This window comes from Diachasmimorpha longicaudata, chromosome 4 (genome assembly GCF_034640455.1).
Source record: "Diachasmimorpha longicaudata isolate KC_UGA_2023 chromosome 4, iyDiaLong2, whole genome shotgun sequence".
Lineage (NCBI taxonomy): Eukaryota > Metazoa > Arthropoda > Insecta > Hymenoptera > Braconidae > Diachasmimorpha > Diachasmimorpha longicaudata.
Window position 1 is genome coordinate 4821275 of NC_087228.1, and position 18814 is coordinate 4840088.

An 18814-nucleotide genomic window follows, 5' to 3' on the forward strand; every position below is an offset into this window, starting at 1 on the left:
AAATTTGTTTGAAGACTCAACGGTTATTTATTAAAATATTACCTCGGAAAAACATTAAAGAATGGCAATTGAAAATATTTCAGTAAAAGAAAAGCAATAAATCGTTCTATTTCGAACATTATTGCGAAGGGTCACCAAAATTGAATAACATTGGTTTATTTAAATATTTAATTTCAGCCAGAAAATTCAGACTTGAAATTTTTCAATAAAAGATGTTTCTCTCTGCAACAAGATTAAATACAATTGTTTGATAATTTTTCCTCCTGCCATTTGAAATTACTTATCAGGAATTTAATTATCCGGACACATGTCAATAAATAACTCGGCAACAATAAGCTTGTCAACCCTGTTGACGACAGATATTGCTATTAATCTCGTTACCCCCTAATTTCATCCGGGGAAATAAAGAATTTCGAGGTAAGTGGTACGGTAAAAGTGGCCTTGTGGGAGTTGCTCTGTATTAAATTCCCCCTCGTCGAGCACTCGAAACCCCTGGACCTCTCGTAATATCGAATGTTGTCCAATGCAATATGTAATACACTGGAGACCTAATTCTCGTAAACAAACGGAGAACAATGGGGCTGTATTTATAAAGTAAAATCTCATATGAAAATCATTTCTAGAATTCACAAAAAAGGAAATAAAAGAGATGAAATAAATACACATTCCCTCGATATTGAAATGGCTCTTGTGAGAATGGAAATTCTGGAGATGAGGTATGTGTATTCAGTAATACTTTAGTTATCGATCGGAGAGATGAAAGGAGGAATAATATTCGGGGATTTTGTGAGCCCCCGGGGGGTCCAAAATCGCTGGCATTTGGGGACGACTCATCATGATTTATTAATCCTTGAATGAGTTTTTTTTTATTTCATTGCGATGAATATGGAAAAAAACTTGCGTTTTTGTTAGATTAAAAAAATGTGTATTTAGAATGTCTTAATTTAAGACGTTAGTACGAAAAATATTTAAACATTGAATGTCTTAAAAAATATGTTTCCCAACATTTTTAACCAAAAGTTTATTTGTTCGATTACAAATTTTCTTTTCAGTGAGAGGTTGTGGAAACGATTGAAAAAATATGATTTTCAAAAATTTATCAATTTTTCAATGTCAGTTCCTTAAGACATTTTATCTATCGCAATTATAAAAAGTTTTACTGACGACTCATATAAATTAAGACACAATACTTTTTCTCTTTTATTCCCATAAATTTTTCCCTTTAAAAATTTTGTTTCGACTTTTTCCCACCAGAAAACCCCTTTTCCAACGTCCAAAAACACTTGTTGCCTCCCCGAAACTCTTCATTCCTCATATGTCTAGACAATTTCACCGCCGAATCGCCAAACATATCACCATATCAAAGAAAACGCTTGCCCCAGGTCAAGTTCCCAGTGGATCTTCACCCTACGTGGGGATTTGATCCGGATATCCATGAGCCAGTGTAATCCGGGGTGGAAAATAAAACGTCGTGATCTCGGACAAATAGAAACGAAGGAATGAGGATGTTTGGGGGTTGAGGATCAGGGATGGGATTGAGTTCCGAGTGGGATTTTATGCGCCTCCTTTCTCTGTTCCAACAACATCCTCTTTTACCCCTGGACACGAGCTCGATCGTTCCAAGCCGTTAGCTCAGTTTCTTCCTTCTCCTTCGGTGCCACTGACTCCTTCACTTTATCAGAAAACTACACCCTTCAATTCTCGGTGGCTCTTTCTCTCGTTTTGCCGGCGTTTCCTGCGCTATTTCTCGCATTTCACTCGAGTAAAATGGACTCTCAACGACTTCATACCACTCAGCTGGTACCTCTCACCTTCGATTTTCCATGGAAATTTTCGTATTGAGAGTCGAGAGGCAATTTGAAATGATCTCAGTAATTTAAAGCTTTTTATACGGATCACAGATTTTTTTTCCATTCTGTTCAAGTTTTGTTAAATTTTTATTCCGCTTTGCGAGACAGAAAATCACGAGATTTTTCCACGAAGGTGAGAAGGGCAAAGCTCTTATATTACACTAGAATTTTATTCATCAATTAATTATTATTAATTAGAGGTAGTGCTCGCTCGCCCCTATTTCGTCTTAAGGAAGTTCAGCAGCATCTTCTGGGCATAAGGGAATTGAAATTTCGAGAATATATTCGTCAAATGATAATAATTAGCCTCCTGAATTATCCACAGAATCACCAAAATTTTAAAGCACTCATCAACTTTCAATCAATTGCTGAAACTTTTGGTATTTTCCCCCCTCTTTACCCTGCGAAATCACAGCGGAAGTTTCTTAGTTTTATCCCGATTTATATTAATAAAATTGATTTTTGAATGGAATGAACTCGACGTTTACGACCGCCCAAGTCTCCAATTTACGATAATTCAAACTATGAAGATAGTTGACATAAATATGAAATAAAACTAAAATTCCGCTATCCAAAATTTTATTTCCCCTCTGAAATACCCCGAACCATAGCGAACCCATTTCTTCATTTGATTTTAATGCTAAAACCCAACATTGAAGGATTTACTCCCATAAAAGAATTCATTCCAATCGAAAAGAAAAAAAAATGTGAATTTTATGTACGATAAACTTTCGAATTTACGACAATTTTCATTTCGCAACTAGTAACCATTTTTCCTTCAGCCTTGAAATTGATGTCGAAAAAAAAAGGAAATTCTGAAAAGGAATGAAAAAAAAAAAAATATTGTAACGTGAAAATTTATAGTAGGCCGTGTGAAAAAGCCATAAGAAGTTAAATGGAGCGATAAAGAAAGAGGATGAGGGTATGAGGTTTGGGATTTCACGAAGATTTTATGGGCTTTTTCCAACGCACCGTAAATCTTAGGCTGCGTAGAGCGACCGTCGAGGGTAGAAAGGGGGGGGGGTGGGACGAGGAAGGGAGTGAATAGAGATATGGTGTCGCCACTGTCGAGAGATCGAAGGCGTTATGCGAGCAATTCCCATGGGTAAATGGCCAAACATGTGCAGGAGTATTAAGATAATGAGACAGTGATGCAGTCAGACTAGACATTTAACGTCTCAAAGTTGAATTTCATAACCGTTATATTTTCGTTGGAGGATATTAACAGACGAACTGGTTAATACCGACGACATTTGAACACCGGACAGCCATCAATTACATTTTTTCATCATGTTATAGCCATCACGAGAGGCAGAGAAAAGGAAAATGTGAAATTATTTGCTCCGGTCGCGTGAATGAGGAAAACGAATGCTCGAGTGGTGGAATATTCTACGATTAAACTGAAGAGAGAGAGAGAGGGAGAAAAAAAAGCGGGAAAATTACGAAATCCAGAGGATACATATCTCTCGTAAAGTATATTGAAGCGACGACTTAAATTAGACGAATAAAACAGCCCGCGCGGAGATAAAAAAAAAAGAGGAAGAAGCGTATAATAGAGTTTCGTCGGGGGATGGTGGAGGGAAATTGCATTAAACTTTTATACCGGGGCTGCGCCAAGAGGTACAGTTGCCTGCGCGAAAATTCAATAGTTTGTTATACATTTGGGGAGAGGGGAATTGGAGCAACATTTTTAGTTTGTTAATATTCAGGGGATGTATTGATGAAGGGAGGAATGGTCAAGTCATTTGCATTGAAAAGAGCGAAAACAATAGGATGTTGATGTACACTTAGACGGGTCTATTATCTACTGTGAATAGATTAAATAGTTCGAAAATGTTCATCTTCAATATGTGGACTCGATGCTCTGACAACGACCGCCAGGTGGCTGCACTCTGGTGGAGTTCCTGAGGACCCGGGATCCTGACATCCATTACGTCGTACGCCCCTGATGGTGTTTTGAATGTCTTCATTCCACAATAACATCGTCAGTCTTTAGTTCGCTTGATGGATCCGTGAATTTCGTGAAATGATGTGGTAGTTAGTGATTGACGGGGGAGAGTTATTTCGAATATGCATATTGAGAAGAGCGAAAAAAATTGGATCACATTACAGACACATATAAGTTTATATTAATACTATGAGGTCATTCTTTGCTGGAGAAGCCGTCTGTGTGGTTGTACAACGAAAACTCCAGTTTATGTTTATTAAATAATATAAAGAAATCTTTGTTTATGGAAAGAAAGAAACCATGATGACGATACTTTGGTTTTTGAGATTTCAAGGTCGTTTGTCAGTTCGACGACTGCTCTCGAAGTGTGAACACATAATCATAAAATAAAACTGATCTTAACCTGGCTTCCAATTAATAAAATCTAATAATGCAAACGATAAAGTGAATTGACAATGAGCGAACAAACAAAATAGACAACAAAGCGACTGAATTGGTAAAATTATGGCACATGGAGCCATTTCTAAAAATTCTTCACGGTGAACCCTTTTAGTGATATTTTATTCAAAATTTTTTTGTTATTTGTAAGGGATTGAGTGCACATATTGATGATTAACGATTTTGGATTACTTGATCTATTCATAGTAGATGATAAAATGACGGGAAAATGAATTTTTGTCACTACCGCTATATTCAATCCTTGTCGAGAAGTCACTTTTCGTTTACAAGTGACGGAAAAGTTAAAACTTGTAAACGAAAAGACTTTTCGTTTACCAGTAAACGAAAAATGTAACAGTTCGCCAATCGCTGAACGTAACATCACTAATAAAAAGTATAGTTCGAATACACGTGCGACGGTGGGTTTTAACTCATATGACAACTTCACACTCGTTACCACCCCGTCGCACTTGGATCGACATATACTATTTTTATCGATTTTACCATTTAAAATTGAATAAACTTGAATTAAGTATAAAATATATGTGATTTAAATTTTTTTTTCCGTGAGATTTTAAATATAATCAGACAAAACTGTGCTAGAATTAAAATGAAGGTGTTTTCCATTATAAAATCCTATTGGATTGTGGATAGGGATTTTCTCAATAATATAAAAACGATTTAACTATAAACTTTAATTATTTATTATCGCACGCAGAAGGTATATCTCCTATCTCCTATGATGTCTTCAGATCAACTGACTCTTAGTGACCAAAGATTTCACACTCTAGACCCTTTTGACAAAAGGCTCTTGTTCATTCATTTCTTTCTGTTTCTTCTCTGGTTCTATTTATTAAAACCATTCTAAACATTTCGCTACTGTTCGGAGGAAAACTATAAAAACTATAACATACTGAGATGGACTAAAAACACCTATAGACAGACGATTCATTTTTGTCCACACATATCAAACATTCTCAATAAACCGTTTGTACAAAAAGAAATATCGTTACTCCTAAATTAACAAAATTGCCAAACAAAAACGAAAATAAAGTGACCCGTGAATTGGACAACGTAAAGCGAAACACATTTGCACAAATTAAAATTAAAAAACAAAATTATCAACCAGAAAAAAAAAAATTCAAATCCTCCCCCTCCACAGAATCTCGTAACGACTAAATCGTACATTCACTTATTGTCAATATAATTTCAGTATTTATTTTTCCACGAAGAAACACGAGCGCCTATTTAACCGGAAATTGTTAGCTCGTTGAATAAACTTTCGCGCCTTTCGCGACGGTCATTTACGTACACAATAAGTTAACGTCAGGGGTGTGCTTCACCCCCGCCAGCCCCTTCGGCATTTTATGAATCCCAGTGTGCATGTGTGAGGGCAGGACGTGATAAAAGTTGGAAAAAGTTGGCTCGTGCCTCATAATGAAAACGTATGCACATTACCCGGTTTCATTTTCTCCCAACTATCCCCCTACCCCTATATAGCATACTGTATACGTCCCCAAGCAGCATAAATGCTGTCTTAACGTCCACTTTCTCATTTCCTATTTACACTCGCTCGATGAACCAACGATGAAAGACATCGAAATGAGCAATAATAATTTTTTGAACTAACAATAAAAAATATTAACTCGAATTTTGCCAGAAAAATCCTCAAAATATCTCAATCAACAAAAAAAAAACAATAATAATAATAATAATGATAAGTAATACCGAATAAATTAAGTACAACTCAATAAATAAATAGCGAAAATTTAGAAATAAATCAAGAAATAAATATTGAATGAATTCAATTGAATTTCAATTTTTATTTATTTATTTATAACGATGGAACTCTTAATAGAGATTACTTGTCCTATAAGTCTATCACATTGATTCCCCTTTATCCATTTATTTATTGTTTTTTGAACCCATAGTTTATCTTAAACTTATAATTAACTATATTTTCAACATCTGGATGACTCCAATTCTCAAAAAAAATCAAGTGAATCTATTAAAAAGATTTTTTTCCTATGTAAACAAACTACAATTGTTTTCTCCGCTCCACCTGTCCTGCGTGTCTAAGAGGATGATGTAGAGCTTTGGAATTCACTTACAGCATCACTTACTCCGATTTAATAAAAAAAAAATAGTTTAAACCACCGATTCTCCCTTGTCTTCATGCATACCAGCCTCAAAGATACGCCTTGTGGATCTATGATACACCGATGCTTATTCAATGCCTTCGAATGAATAATGGGCTGCTAGCGAAATACGCCGGGACATAAATATTGTATCTGGAGCGCTATATATTACCAATGGTATCGAATGCATTATATCCACGTTGACCCCTCCCCTCCGCCTCTTGCCTCCCTATCCACCGCTCTTTCTCTCTCTCTTCACCCCACCATCTTTCTCACTTGTTTATTGGTACCCATGGTTTTGTATTTGGTGCCCGTATATGTATATATGTATATCTGATTGAGATTGTTACCATGGGAATGCTTATTTGTACCGAGTAAATATTTCAAATGGATTTTCACGTTTATTTCATAATTTATTTTATTCTGAAATATTTCACACATCGGATTATGGAAAATTTTATGCTATCCACGGAGTAATTAGTGAGTTAATGTTGCAAATTAAATAAATTATGTCTCTGGTAATTGAAATTTATATGCACATTACGAGGATTAAAGACTAATTCCCGGGAAAATTCAAAATTCAGATATTTCGACAATTTGGGGTGAGAAATTGTCAGTAAATATTACATAAGCTGTTCGCGTGATTCCTGAGCGACTGGTATTTCTTGGTACCAATGTATGTTTTGGAGAAATGGAGGGTATATATGAAGTGAGCTGGGTATTTAACTGACTCAACTATCAATTATTAAATATTCATCAAAGATAAATTTATTGTGTGAAAGGTGTATACAAATCAGAGGTTGAATTTAGACTGCCCAATCTGTTGCTGGTCAGTCGCGATAATATTCGGGTCGAGTGTTTGAGTGTATCGGTGTACGACAATAGGCGAAAGGGGCCGAATAATAACTTCGTCTTAATTTCGTGTCGTTGGTGTCGATGTGGTAGGATACCACATATATATGAATCTGGTAAATTAGGAGAGAGATACATAATTTTTCTGAAATTAGTAAAATTGAAGTGGAAGGTCCGGAATTTTTTAGTGGATATTCAGATCAAAGGCGCATTCAATCAGACTTGATGATGATCAAAAAGTGATTAAATAATTGAATCAGCTTCTGTAATATCCTATCATATTTGATCGGACGGTGGAGTCACTTCGACGGAGCTCGACGTAAAGTTTATGTGGCGGAAGCGTAAAATTTCAGTTCTCATTAATAATTTTCCGGAAAACGTGACTTTTACGTTTTTTTTCTGGTAGTTTTTACCGAAAATCTTTCCCCGAACGAACTATCCTGCATATATCTACAAAACTATCAGGTTTAGTTAAAAATATCGTGAATAATTATTTGTAGAGCATGAAATTTTCTAGAGGAAAGATTTTCTGACATTTTTCACGAAATCCAACAGTTACCGCGATATTTACAAAGTAATTTCCAACGTCAGAGGTCCCATTTTTGTTGATACTCGGTGGCAATTAGAATTAAGAAGGAAGGAAGTTCCGGAGTTTCGTGATAGGAAATATAAAAAATAACTTATCTGGACTTATATACACATACCCAACGATGAGCGATTGGTGAGAGACTTCCATGGACCAAAACTTGTACTTTGGAATTTATTAAACTTGTGCAAAGTCGCTTAACAAAGTTTCTTCGGTTGGAAGGGGTGGGGCGTGGGGATGAGGGGTGGTGGATGCTGCAAGAAGAAAAGACGAAGGGGGGAAATTGCAAAAGAAAAGAATAGGGTAAGTTACTTTCTTGAAGAAATAAAAGTTAATGGAGTTCTCAACCTCATCCCACTCTGCATCCTCTTCTTTATATTCCCCCCTTTTTTTTTCTCCCCAATGCCCATCTTCAGCATAACTTTCAGGGGAGTTATTATATCTTAATTTAGTATTGAAGTATTATATGGAAAAATTTTGGGAGGGCTTTCGAGTGCGAAGCAATTTCAATAAAACATTGCGATATTCTAAAGAACAGTTCGAGAAAATATTACCAACAGTTGGAATAAAGATGAACATTGATAAATGGTTTGAAAATTTCGGTCTGCGATATTTATTCTTCACTGTTTTTTAAATGTATTCGACCAGAAGATAACAATTTTAGCAATTAAATCCAATTGTAATGAGGTAGCACGAAAAAAAAAATGCTTGAATTGAGTATATTCGATTTTTAATGATGAAATTATTTGTGGAATGCTATTGAGAGTGCATAGTATGTGTGGACAAAAATTAACTGTCTGTCTATAGCTCTGTTTAGTCCATGTCAGTCTTAAAAGTTTTTATGAGAACAGTGCCGGAATGTTTGGAATAGCCTTAATAAACAGAAACAGAGAAGGAAAAGAAAGAAATGAGAGAACAAAGGTGTTGGATTTTTCATGAAATGAATAAATAAAAAGCAAAAATCAATCGCATTCTCTTCTGAGTGTTTATACTTTAATTGAAAATCATTGTTATGAGTTGGAATTCTGAGAAGTTTGAGGTATGGTGTTTAGCTTTGATTTTAAGTATTTAGACAAAGTTGAATGAATAGGACTCTTTGAGAGGATGTGACTAAAAGGTCCAGGGTGTTGTTTCCCTTTGTAAATCTAGTTAGTTCCTCTAAGGAATCGGTATAGAGCGGATGTGTCTTCCAAGGACAATTATTTGAGTTACGTAATAAAGTAGAGAAATAGTTTCAATTATTTCCAGGATATTATTATTTCAAATAATCCATTTCCAATTAAGGGCCTTTTGTTGAATGGCTCCAGAGTGTGAAAACTTTGGTCACTAAGGGTTAGTTCCTCTGGAGACATTATACGAGATAGATATACCTTTTACGTACGATAATAAAGAATTAAATTTTATAGCCAAATCGTCTGATAGTATTTAGTAAATTCCTATCCATAATCCAATAAATCCAGTAGGTAATGGACTCATGGGACATTAATTTCTACACGAAAAACAATTTTAGGTAAAAGATAAACCTCCAAGGGATAAAACAAGGGACGAAGGTTAGTTTTGCCACCGGAATTATCCCCCCCCCCCCCAAGTCTAATTTTTCCAACAAAACTTGACATAAAAACTAATTGACTGTCATTTCGTCCCACCTTTCGCCCTCTAGAAGTCTAATTTTTATCCAAAATTCCATTCCGTGTATTATACCATAATACAATTCACGACGATAATTACTCATGATGAAGAAAATGGTTGTGGATCTTCAATTAACAGATGCTATACTATCTCAATAGAAAAACATTATTTTTTAGACATTGAAAATCGAAAATATTTAGATACAAAATATACCAAAGTATATATTTTTTTTCCTGAAGGAGAAAGAAATCAACGACGAGTGAGCAATAGTATAAATTAATTATTTTCAACAGCATTGGATAATGAAGTATTTTTAGAAGAAAAATGCAAAAAAATTTGTCGAGCATTTTTTTTTCAAGACTATGGAGGAGATAATGGAAGGCATGCGTGGCAAATGCTCTGGAAAAACACGCATTTACGACAGTGGCTGGTCGTTAAAGTTGCACCTAGGCGAAACCGTGGAACAGTGGAACAAGTGGTGTTGGGGCCCTTTTGGTAGTGCCTTAGAGGAGTTAAACGAGCATACGCAAAGCGGAGGTACTTTACGTTACGCCGTTTGTACTGGGAAAAAGGGTTCTGGGGTCCGGCACTTATGTTTACGCTTGTGGATATGTAGCTTAGTCCTTTGACTCGGAAATCGTGTTTCCCTGCTCCGATTATTCGCCATTATTCAGTTATTTTGCTTTCCAAGTATTTACAAAAGTTAAAAGAATGGCTTTAAAAAAATACGAAATAATTGCGGAGGATAATTATGTTTTCCTGACTCAATGTGCCGTCTCCGGTAATTTATTGCATCCTTTTCAAGGAGGAAAACAATCCAAAAATAATGCAAAAAAAAATGAACAAAACGGTGTCGTAATTTTTTTGCTGTCGTTCAGATATTTTCTGTTTTTTTCATGAAAAATAGAAATATAAAATTTTGTAGGGACTATTAACTCTTCCTGCCTCAATATGTCATCCTGCGGAATGTATTGCACAATTTTCAGGTGAAGCAAAAAATCCAGAAAATTTATAACCTCAATTTTTCTCATTCACCTCCCTCCGAAATTCGAAATTCACTTTGTGTCAAATACAGTCATCCCCTCTCCCCCATTTTCCCCCATTCCAGCATTCGTTCGCGACAGGTCGTTTGTCAGAAATCGAATGGCCCCGAGGGTATACTATCCTTTTGAAATTTAATGCACTGAGAAATCGACGAATAGACAATGACGGGACTCCCTTCCTCCTCAATATTTCTTTCGTTATTCTAGCAATTTCCTGGAGAATCGCCGACAAAATGAGATGGACCCTTGAATAATATTCAAGACAATGAGAGAAAAAAAATTAACTGAAAAAACCTGAAATCAAACAAATGAAACTCCTTTTTTCATTAAAATTTTTTCTGAAATTTCTTAATGAAGTCTGACCGACTTGAAAATTAAATTTTTATTGTTTAGGTAATTTTGCCAATGTGATTTATATCGTGGTAATTTGTTTCATGGAAATGTAGACGCGGGAAATGACTAGGAAAAGCTGATTTATGTGGAGGTAAAAAAAATTTGTCTGCACTCAATATTTTCTCATCAACGGATGATGTCTAGTGTCTCATTAAAATTTTTTCCGATTAACTAGAAAAGACCTTGAGATAGTCCCAGCACGCCACCAGAAATCTCAACAAACATTCTCTCCACAAATATCCTCACCAGTACTTTTACTTTACTCCAGAATGGAAAAATAATGTTGAGTAACGATGAACATACGAGTGACATGATTCCCCTTGTAACAGTCGATTAACCGCATTGCACAATTTTAGTACAACATGGCAACGTCGGAGGGCTCATTCCACCGGTGCATAATGCTCATTTACATACGTTTAAAAATCAGTGCCGAGTGCCGGAGAAAATTGATCGAACGAATGAAAAGAAAAAAAAAAGTCATGCCAGAATAATTTAAAAAATGAGATGAAAAAAAAAAATTTATATTCATTTATTCGGATTATTCAATGCATTATCTCGTACACTCGACACAAATCATTATTAAATGTTAAACAAATTTAAATATGCAAATCCTTTTGCGTCCCGGAATTGTATGAGAACAACTGGTGAGAATAAAACGCGTGAAAATCAATTTTTAGTGGATTATTTCCATAATTTCGGTTCAACGCCCACCGGAAACACCTAATTGCATTATTTTAAGTGAATTGAAAATAATTTGTAATTAATTCAGGCAGTTTTGGGAATAACATCATGAAATACTAAAATTAAGGGCACAAAGTCAGCCACATCCGACTGAATTTTCGTTTTCTCATTACGAATCATCGGAAAATTCAGAAATTGAAAAATCCTAAAAACCAAATCTTTTTGATTCATCAAAAAAGACTCTAATTCACTATTAAATATTAAACTGCAATATTAAAAAACAAAAATCTCTCTGAAGTTCTCCAAAAACTTCTTGAGAATTTACATAAAAACATTTTTAAGAAATTAAAAAATTCCCAAATCTCCGAAAAAATCCCGGAACACGTTTCAACGTAAAAATCGTTTCAGTTTCCCAGCAATTTTCCACACCAACAATAAAAACAATATCTCAGTGTGCGTCGCACGCCGGCACGCGATGAAATCCGAAAAAGGTGGAGGAGTCGTGCGCACAGGTGTCCGTTCAAGCGCGAAGATAAGGAAAAGGGAAGAGCCATGAGGTGGGCGATGGGAAGGGTAGGGGCAGGGAGGGGGATTGAATCGGATAAATGTTGGAAGGGGTGTACAACCGAGTAAAAAGAATATTGGTACAAGCGTTTGCATGCCAATATGTGCGTCTCAGTGGAATTGCGCAAATGTAAGACACAGTGTGTTAGCATGTATACACTGTTTTCCCGCCCGAAGCTTGACTTTACCCAACTCGTAAATCAACCTGGCGCACGCGATTTATCTTAATTCTATCTGGTGACTTGGTGTAACTGCACTTCACTTATCTGCGGTCACAGGTACACAGAAATAATGCCCATCCCCAGCTCCATGTCTTCGTCATTGAGGTGGAACTTGAGGATATCATGCGTGAGTTATGTAAAGTTGAGGGCCAAGGTCTATTAGACTTTATGACGAGATGGAGGACAAATTTTCGATAGAGATTAACGTACAGGAAAAATTTGGAGTTAATTGAGAACTATTTTACACTTAATTCAAGTGGTTTTGGTTGTTGATTGAGGTATATTGGATTTTTTATGGTAATGTTGAGAAGAAAATTATTTATTTATGGGGATAGTATGGGGTGTAAATAGGTTAGTTGGTGTAAATAAGTTTATGTTTGATATGTGGACTTAATGGTTTTGAAACGATCGCAAGATGGATGGATTGTAGTTGAGTGTGTGATGTCCAGGGGCGCCTCTCGTTGTGTCGTACGCCCCTGATGTTGTTTTGAATATCTCCGGTGTATGATAATATCGTCAGTCTTTGGGGGGTTTGATGGATCCGTGGATTTGGTGAGATAGTTTGGAATAGGTAGTAATTGACGGTGCAGAGGTATTTTGGAGATGCCAAAGGTAAAGTGAATCGATGAGTGAACAAATAAAATAGAGAAAAAATCTACTAAATTGGTAAAATTGTGGTACATGAAACCATTTCTGAAAATCCTCCAGGGTAAATCCTTTGTCATTATTTATGCGAAATTTTTCGTTGTTTATAAGAGGTTGGGGGCACATATTGATGATAAACGTTTTTGGGTGACTTGATCGATTCATAGTAAATAATAAAATGGTGGAAAATCGATTTTTTATCGACTTTACCATTGAAAATTGAATATACTAAAATCAAATATAAAATATCTTTGATTTACATATTTTTTTTATTTTAATGGAGTTTTATAAAGGTTTAGTCATAGTTGGCGTTTCCTCATTTTTATATCGAAGTAAAATAAATAAATAAAAATTACATAAATTCATTAATGTATGATTTATTTCGATAATCATTTTTATTTTTTATTGGGATCAAATTTAGAATAAAATCCCGGTCCAGAATAAAATTTCGTCATAGATAAATTTTTACTAAATTTCGAAATATAAATCAGGAAACGCTGGCTCATGGCACAAGTTTATAGACCAGTACGATAATTTTTATCAAAACTTTTTCTCCCTGACAATTCATTCATTGTTATCGGCTGCAACGTTGCAGAAACAGAAAAACTATTTTTCCACCAAAAATATAGATAACCGATTTTTTTTCCAATCACGAAACGCAATTTGCAATCAAGTTGAAAAGTTATCAACAAAAATTGCGTGTAAATCATTAAATAGACGATTCTGTTATCAAAAATTATCAAATATCATAAATAATGATGGACTAAAAAATTCTGTCAATTTTTTTTTATATTTCCCCCAGTCTTCACATTTCATCGGCCTTCAGCAAAAAATTAATCGTCAATTTCCTTTAAAACTGAAAAAAATCTTGACACTTTAGAAACTCACCATTATAAAACCATAAAATAAATTCCCCTCAATTTGCACAATAATTTACCACAAGCATAATTGCGACAATGATCACGATAACGACGTTGTATAATATTAAAATTCAATGCAAATCGTGCAAAACAGGTTACACAATTGATTGATATTGCTGAAGCATGGAAACAGGCACTAGCGTTATATTTGATTGTCATCTGTATCCCATAAATGTAATTTAATGATTTACCTGCCAAACCCGTTGACTATAATACTGACTCGATTTCTATTTTCATTCGCCTTAAAGTTGCTCCATCAGCAGGTCGGTATTTTACCGACCAACTGCGCTTTTGAATATTTCCATCTGCCAAATTATCGCATATAATACCACAAGAGCTCCAAAATTATCGGATATTTCCCGATAGGTTCGTTGCAAACAAATGAACGTGTCAAGTTTTCCAGTTTAAAAATCACGAGCGCGAAGCGCGAGTGATTTTTCTGGAAAACTTGACGAGCTTATTTGTTTGTAGGGAACCTTGAGGGAAATATCAGATAATTTCGAAGTTCGAGTGGTATTCGGGGGATTATTTTTTTCATCCAAATCTTGGCCGATAGAATTGCACCATGAGACATAATTTTCAACGAATTGCCATTTAATCTGTCAGATACAATTGAGGGTTACTTCAACATTTGTTTTTTTTTATATATATCAACATGCAAAATTTCCAGTGAAATTTCCAAGAATATCCGCTGAAATACCATGTTGACTATACAAAATAACGTCGAATGGTGCAATCCTATTGGCCAAGATTTGGATGGGGAAAATAATCCAACTAATTGCATGAACAAAATGCAAAAAAATTCCTCCGAAGGTCGTATTATCTAAACTCAATTTTGCAAAATATTCATATTTTTTTGTAACTATTCCCTCCTATAAACAAATACTAAAACTTGTTTCCCAAACGGTGCATTATCATTTACGAAATGTCAAAAATTTCTTAATTTTTTTTACGTCTAATAATAAAAAAATCCTGATTTTAATCTTTGACTCCGGTGAAAATGTTGAATTTGTTGATAATTAAATAGCGGAAAAAATTACGATTCCAAAGGAGATGGAGTTTTCTGAAATTTTTTTTGTAATTTTCGATAATCTTTGAATTTACTGAGGGGGTAAAGCTACTTTGCCCAATTTCCAACGTTTGTAATGGCAAAAAAATCCATTAAAATTGTTTATTTTCTAAGAATGTTCGTCGGGGGTGTTGATACCTGGAAGATTTACGAAACAGCGTAGACTCGCAATCAGCGTGAAATAATCATTACGAAAGCAAGGGTTTGGGAGAAGAAAATAAGCGATTATGTGGGTCAATGGCATTTGGAAAATATCTCATGTCATTATAGTATCGCATTCACATCAGTCTGTTACACTGAAAATAAACGCGATTCTGGGCAATTTAGATGATTGTGGAATGACGATCGCAACGAGTAGTTGAACCTATGATGGAGTTATTCATAAATATTTGGTTGGCTGTTCTCATTAAAAGATATTATACGGTTGGTGAACGTTAAATACAGACACAGCAGCCATAAATCAGGATTTTAATGATAACGCCAACTTTATGTACCGGCGTGTTGGGTTATGAGGTAAGTTTGGTGAAGTGGCTTCACTCGATGGAAAGGAGAGAGACGGTGAGGACGTGGTTAAGTCATGTTGAATGTTAAATTCTCTCTTTCACTGGTGATTTTGGCAAAAATATCAGCGCTGATAGAAGAATTCGGTTGACGTTAACGAGGCTCGGTAACTGTTACTGAATGACGTTGTTCAATTATAGCAACTCAATATTTGTTAATAGTTATTGAACGATTCAGTTAAGCGGTGGTATCATCATCCGAAATGAAGCATTCGGTAACAGTTAGTGAATGGTCAGTTGTCGTGAAAAATGAGATCATCTTTTATGATTAATATGGAATGAATGGAGAATTTTGGGTTAAGAGGAAGGTTTCAACTTTTAGTGAATGAAAAATGACGATAGGACGAAGGAAGACGTAGTAATTTAATGTTAAAAGTTCATTCGATTTTGGAATTAAATGATATTTTTAGAGGTTGAACCGGGTGATTCTAATCGATTGGAATTTATCAACTTTTTTGGTACTCAATCAAAGCACAAGTGATTGAAATAAAAATTATTAATGAATTCAGTATAGTTGATAGTGAGTATGATTATTTTTTCGATATTTTTATTGTCTATAATTTCATCGAAAATGGGTGCCACGTTGCGCATTAAAATTGACAGTCCAGGAGGATTAGGCGATGAGTCAATCATTCGATTGATCTTCTGTGATTCATTTTTAAATTCACTTTTTAATTCACTCCATTCTGTGTAACAAAATATAACTATTTAATCAATTTAACATGTCGGTGATATATAGGCAATGTATACACAGAGAGAAATATTTAAGAAAAATTACGAACCATTTTCGTAATTCTACGGCAATTTTACGGAACTGCCACAGAAAATTTCCTGAAATTTCCATAATTTCTTACTGAATCGCATGTGAAAAATTACGATACCGTCGCGTAAAATTTCCCAGTCGATTCCGTAATATTTCTCGCTGTACCGATTGCGGGTTGACTCATCAACCCGAGAATCAGTAACTATTACCAAATATTACCATGCGTCAACCTACCCATTCTGTCCGTCTAACTAACCAGAAAAATCTATTTTATTGCATTAACAAAATCTCTAATTAATTCCCGCCAATTAAAAACAAAGATTCCCCTGAATTCATTCACTAACATCAACCGAATTCCTCTACCGTGTCTTCCATCAGCGTTATCATCCAACTCAACGATGCGATTTCCCTCAGTCAGGGCTCATTTTCAAGCTTTAAAAAATATCTCAAAAATGAAAAAACTAAATTGATAATTCACTCTGCCGTTCCCCAGTTATCGCCGATCAAAACCGGCCGATTTTATGGAATACCACCGACTGAATCAAATATTTCGATGATTGATGTTTTATTAATATCCTTGGGATGAGTTATGCAGTTGAGCCATTGTAATTGCCCGTACGAGTCTATCAACTGCTGTACCATCGCCACCCCCCCCCCTCTCCCCCACTGAATAAGTACCAGTGTATGCAGCATAACCAACCCGTGTGGTACTTTGTGATTACCAGCGCTGATGGAAGTAATTGATGTTAATGCTCTTGTCGTCCTCTTACCGTAGTTTCTCTCCTCAACTACACGACCTCCTTCATTCGTCGCCCCCTCCCCCTTCCTCCACCCCTCAATACCTACATCGTCAACCCTCCTGCCCTAGGACCGTTGAAACGACACCCCCGTCAAGTGCACACGGGTATGTGCACCAGGAGAAACGTTCAACCGAGAGATTCTGATCAAACAACAGAATACAGAGGGTAAAACACTCACCCCCATCATTGAGTTTGGATAATCATGTTTCCGTCACATCAGAGTGGCTTTTATCAGTAATTTGGCGGGACTCACCTGTAACAATTTGAAAAAAAAAATAATGTTAAAAAATTGTTTTTCAAATTTAACGATTTTTAAGGTTGTTGGGGTATAAATTATTTACTGGATAAATTTTGGTTACATTTTTATGGTGAATAGTTGAAAAAAGTAGCTACAAAATGATCTCTTTGTGTTTGAGATTGTCAGATTCGGAATTGAGGTACAAATTTTTTAATTTGGAATTTTTTTAATTTAACGGATCGATAGATTTTCAAATAAAAACTGGTGAGGTAGAAACCGAGTCATTGAATGTAGCCAAAAAAAATTTAATCGATTGACGATTGATGGAAAAATTTGAATAACTTTAATTGTCTCCTAATTAATTATATGTCATAATTTTCGTAAAACGCTTCTTCTCTAAAATGGAAATTGATTTTTTTCATTAAAAAAAATATTTATTTGAACAACAGAAAATTTATAATTAACAGAAGACTAATGCCTTGAACATTAATTTGAGGCTTTGAAAATTAGTTGGAAAGCCATATTAATCAATTTGATTAATTGAATGAACAATGAATTATCCTTAATTCATAATAAAATTCGTGAATCAATGGAAAAGGGGCTGATGGGGGAAGGGGGAGGGGCGAATATTCCAGAAACCATTGAATCCTCCAATTTCCCTCAAATTTAAAGTTTTATACGAATAATAAATCTGAAATGAAATTCATAAGCTCATCTCTCGAGATGAGAAACGAATTTAACGAGTTTCCCGGAAGTTTAATGAATGTAATAAATGTTTGATGGAGTTTATGCATGAAACTTTAAATAAAAATATTATTGTTTCATCAACGGTTGGCTCGCAATGAACGATTGGTTTTCACCCCCCTCTGTGATAATATTTTTATTCAACTTCAATTCAATCAATTTTTATTTTATTTTTCCCCTCAAACGACGAAAGGGATTCGATGTAATCGAAGTAGTGGGGAGAAGTGATTTCAATTGCCGATTTTACCTGCATTGATCGTAAATTAACCGAGCATCTAAATTGAACATGAATTTAACATGAGGTCGCGTTCCATTATTCAGGGAACCTTCACTTACATAAAGGGGTTTGCGTATCTTTTTGACTGTTCAATGAGAAAATTCCGGGTGATTTATTTCATTTCGATTTTCTGAGGACTTTTGTTATCGCGAATGGGATCGGAATAGTGTCGCAAGAAACTAATTAAATTTTTTTTCTCTCGATCCTTTAATTTCTCTTTTTTTTTCGAGGGCAAATGCAACAATGGAGAATGCAAGGGCCTGGCGGATCGATTAGGTTAATGAATCCAAGTGGTACTAATTGTTCGTTTGTTACTGGGGGGACATGCAGACTATTGGGCTATCGATACTTTACGATCAACTTCGGAACATTTTTCATGACCATTTGGGCGATTTTTTATTTCACGACGGTCAGATCCACGATTAGGTGTTAATGAGTGGAGTTAATGAGCCTTG

At 35.2% G+C, this 18814-nt stretch overlaps 1 protein-coding gene across 5 annotated transcripts in view; it reads right to left on the reverse strand.

The window, feature by feature from the left end:
* LOC135161320 (TOX high mobility group box family member 3-like) overlaps positions 1-18814 on the reverse strand; it is a 173866-nt gene that overhangs the window by 92785 nt on the left and 62267 nt on the right. Inside the window, exon 1 of one of the 5 annotated variants that reach the window (XM_064118788.1) lies at positions 17279-17299. The exons of the other annotated variants lie outside the window; for them this stretch is intronic. Coding sequence (XP_063974858.1) covers positions 17279-17287 — 9 coding nt within the window. The 5' untranslated portion in view covers positions 17288-17299. Of the gene's footprint in view, positions 1-17278; positions 17300-18814 lie in introns of those variants that run through there. 5 annotated transcript variants of the gene reach the window in all.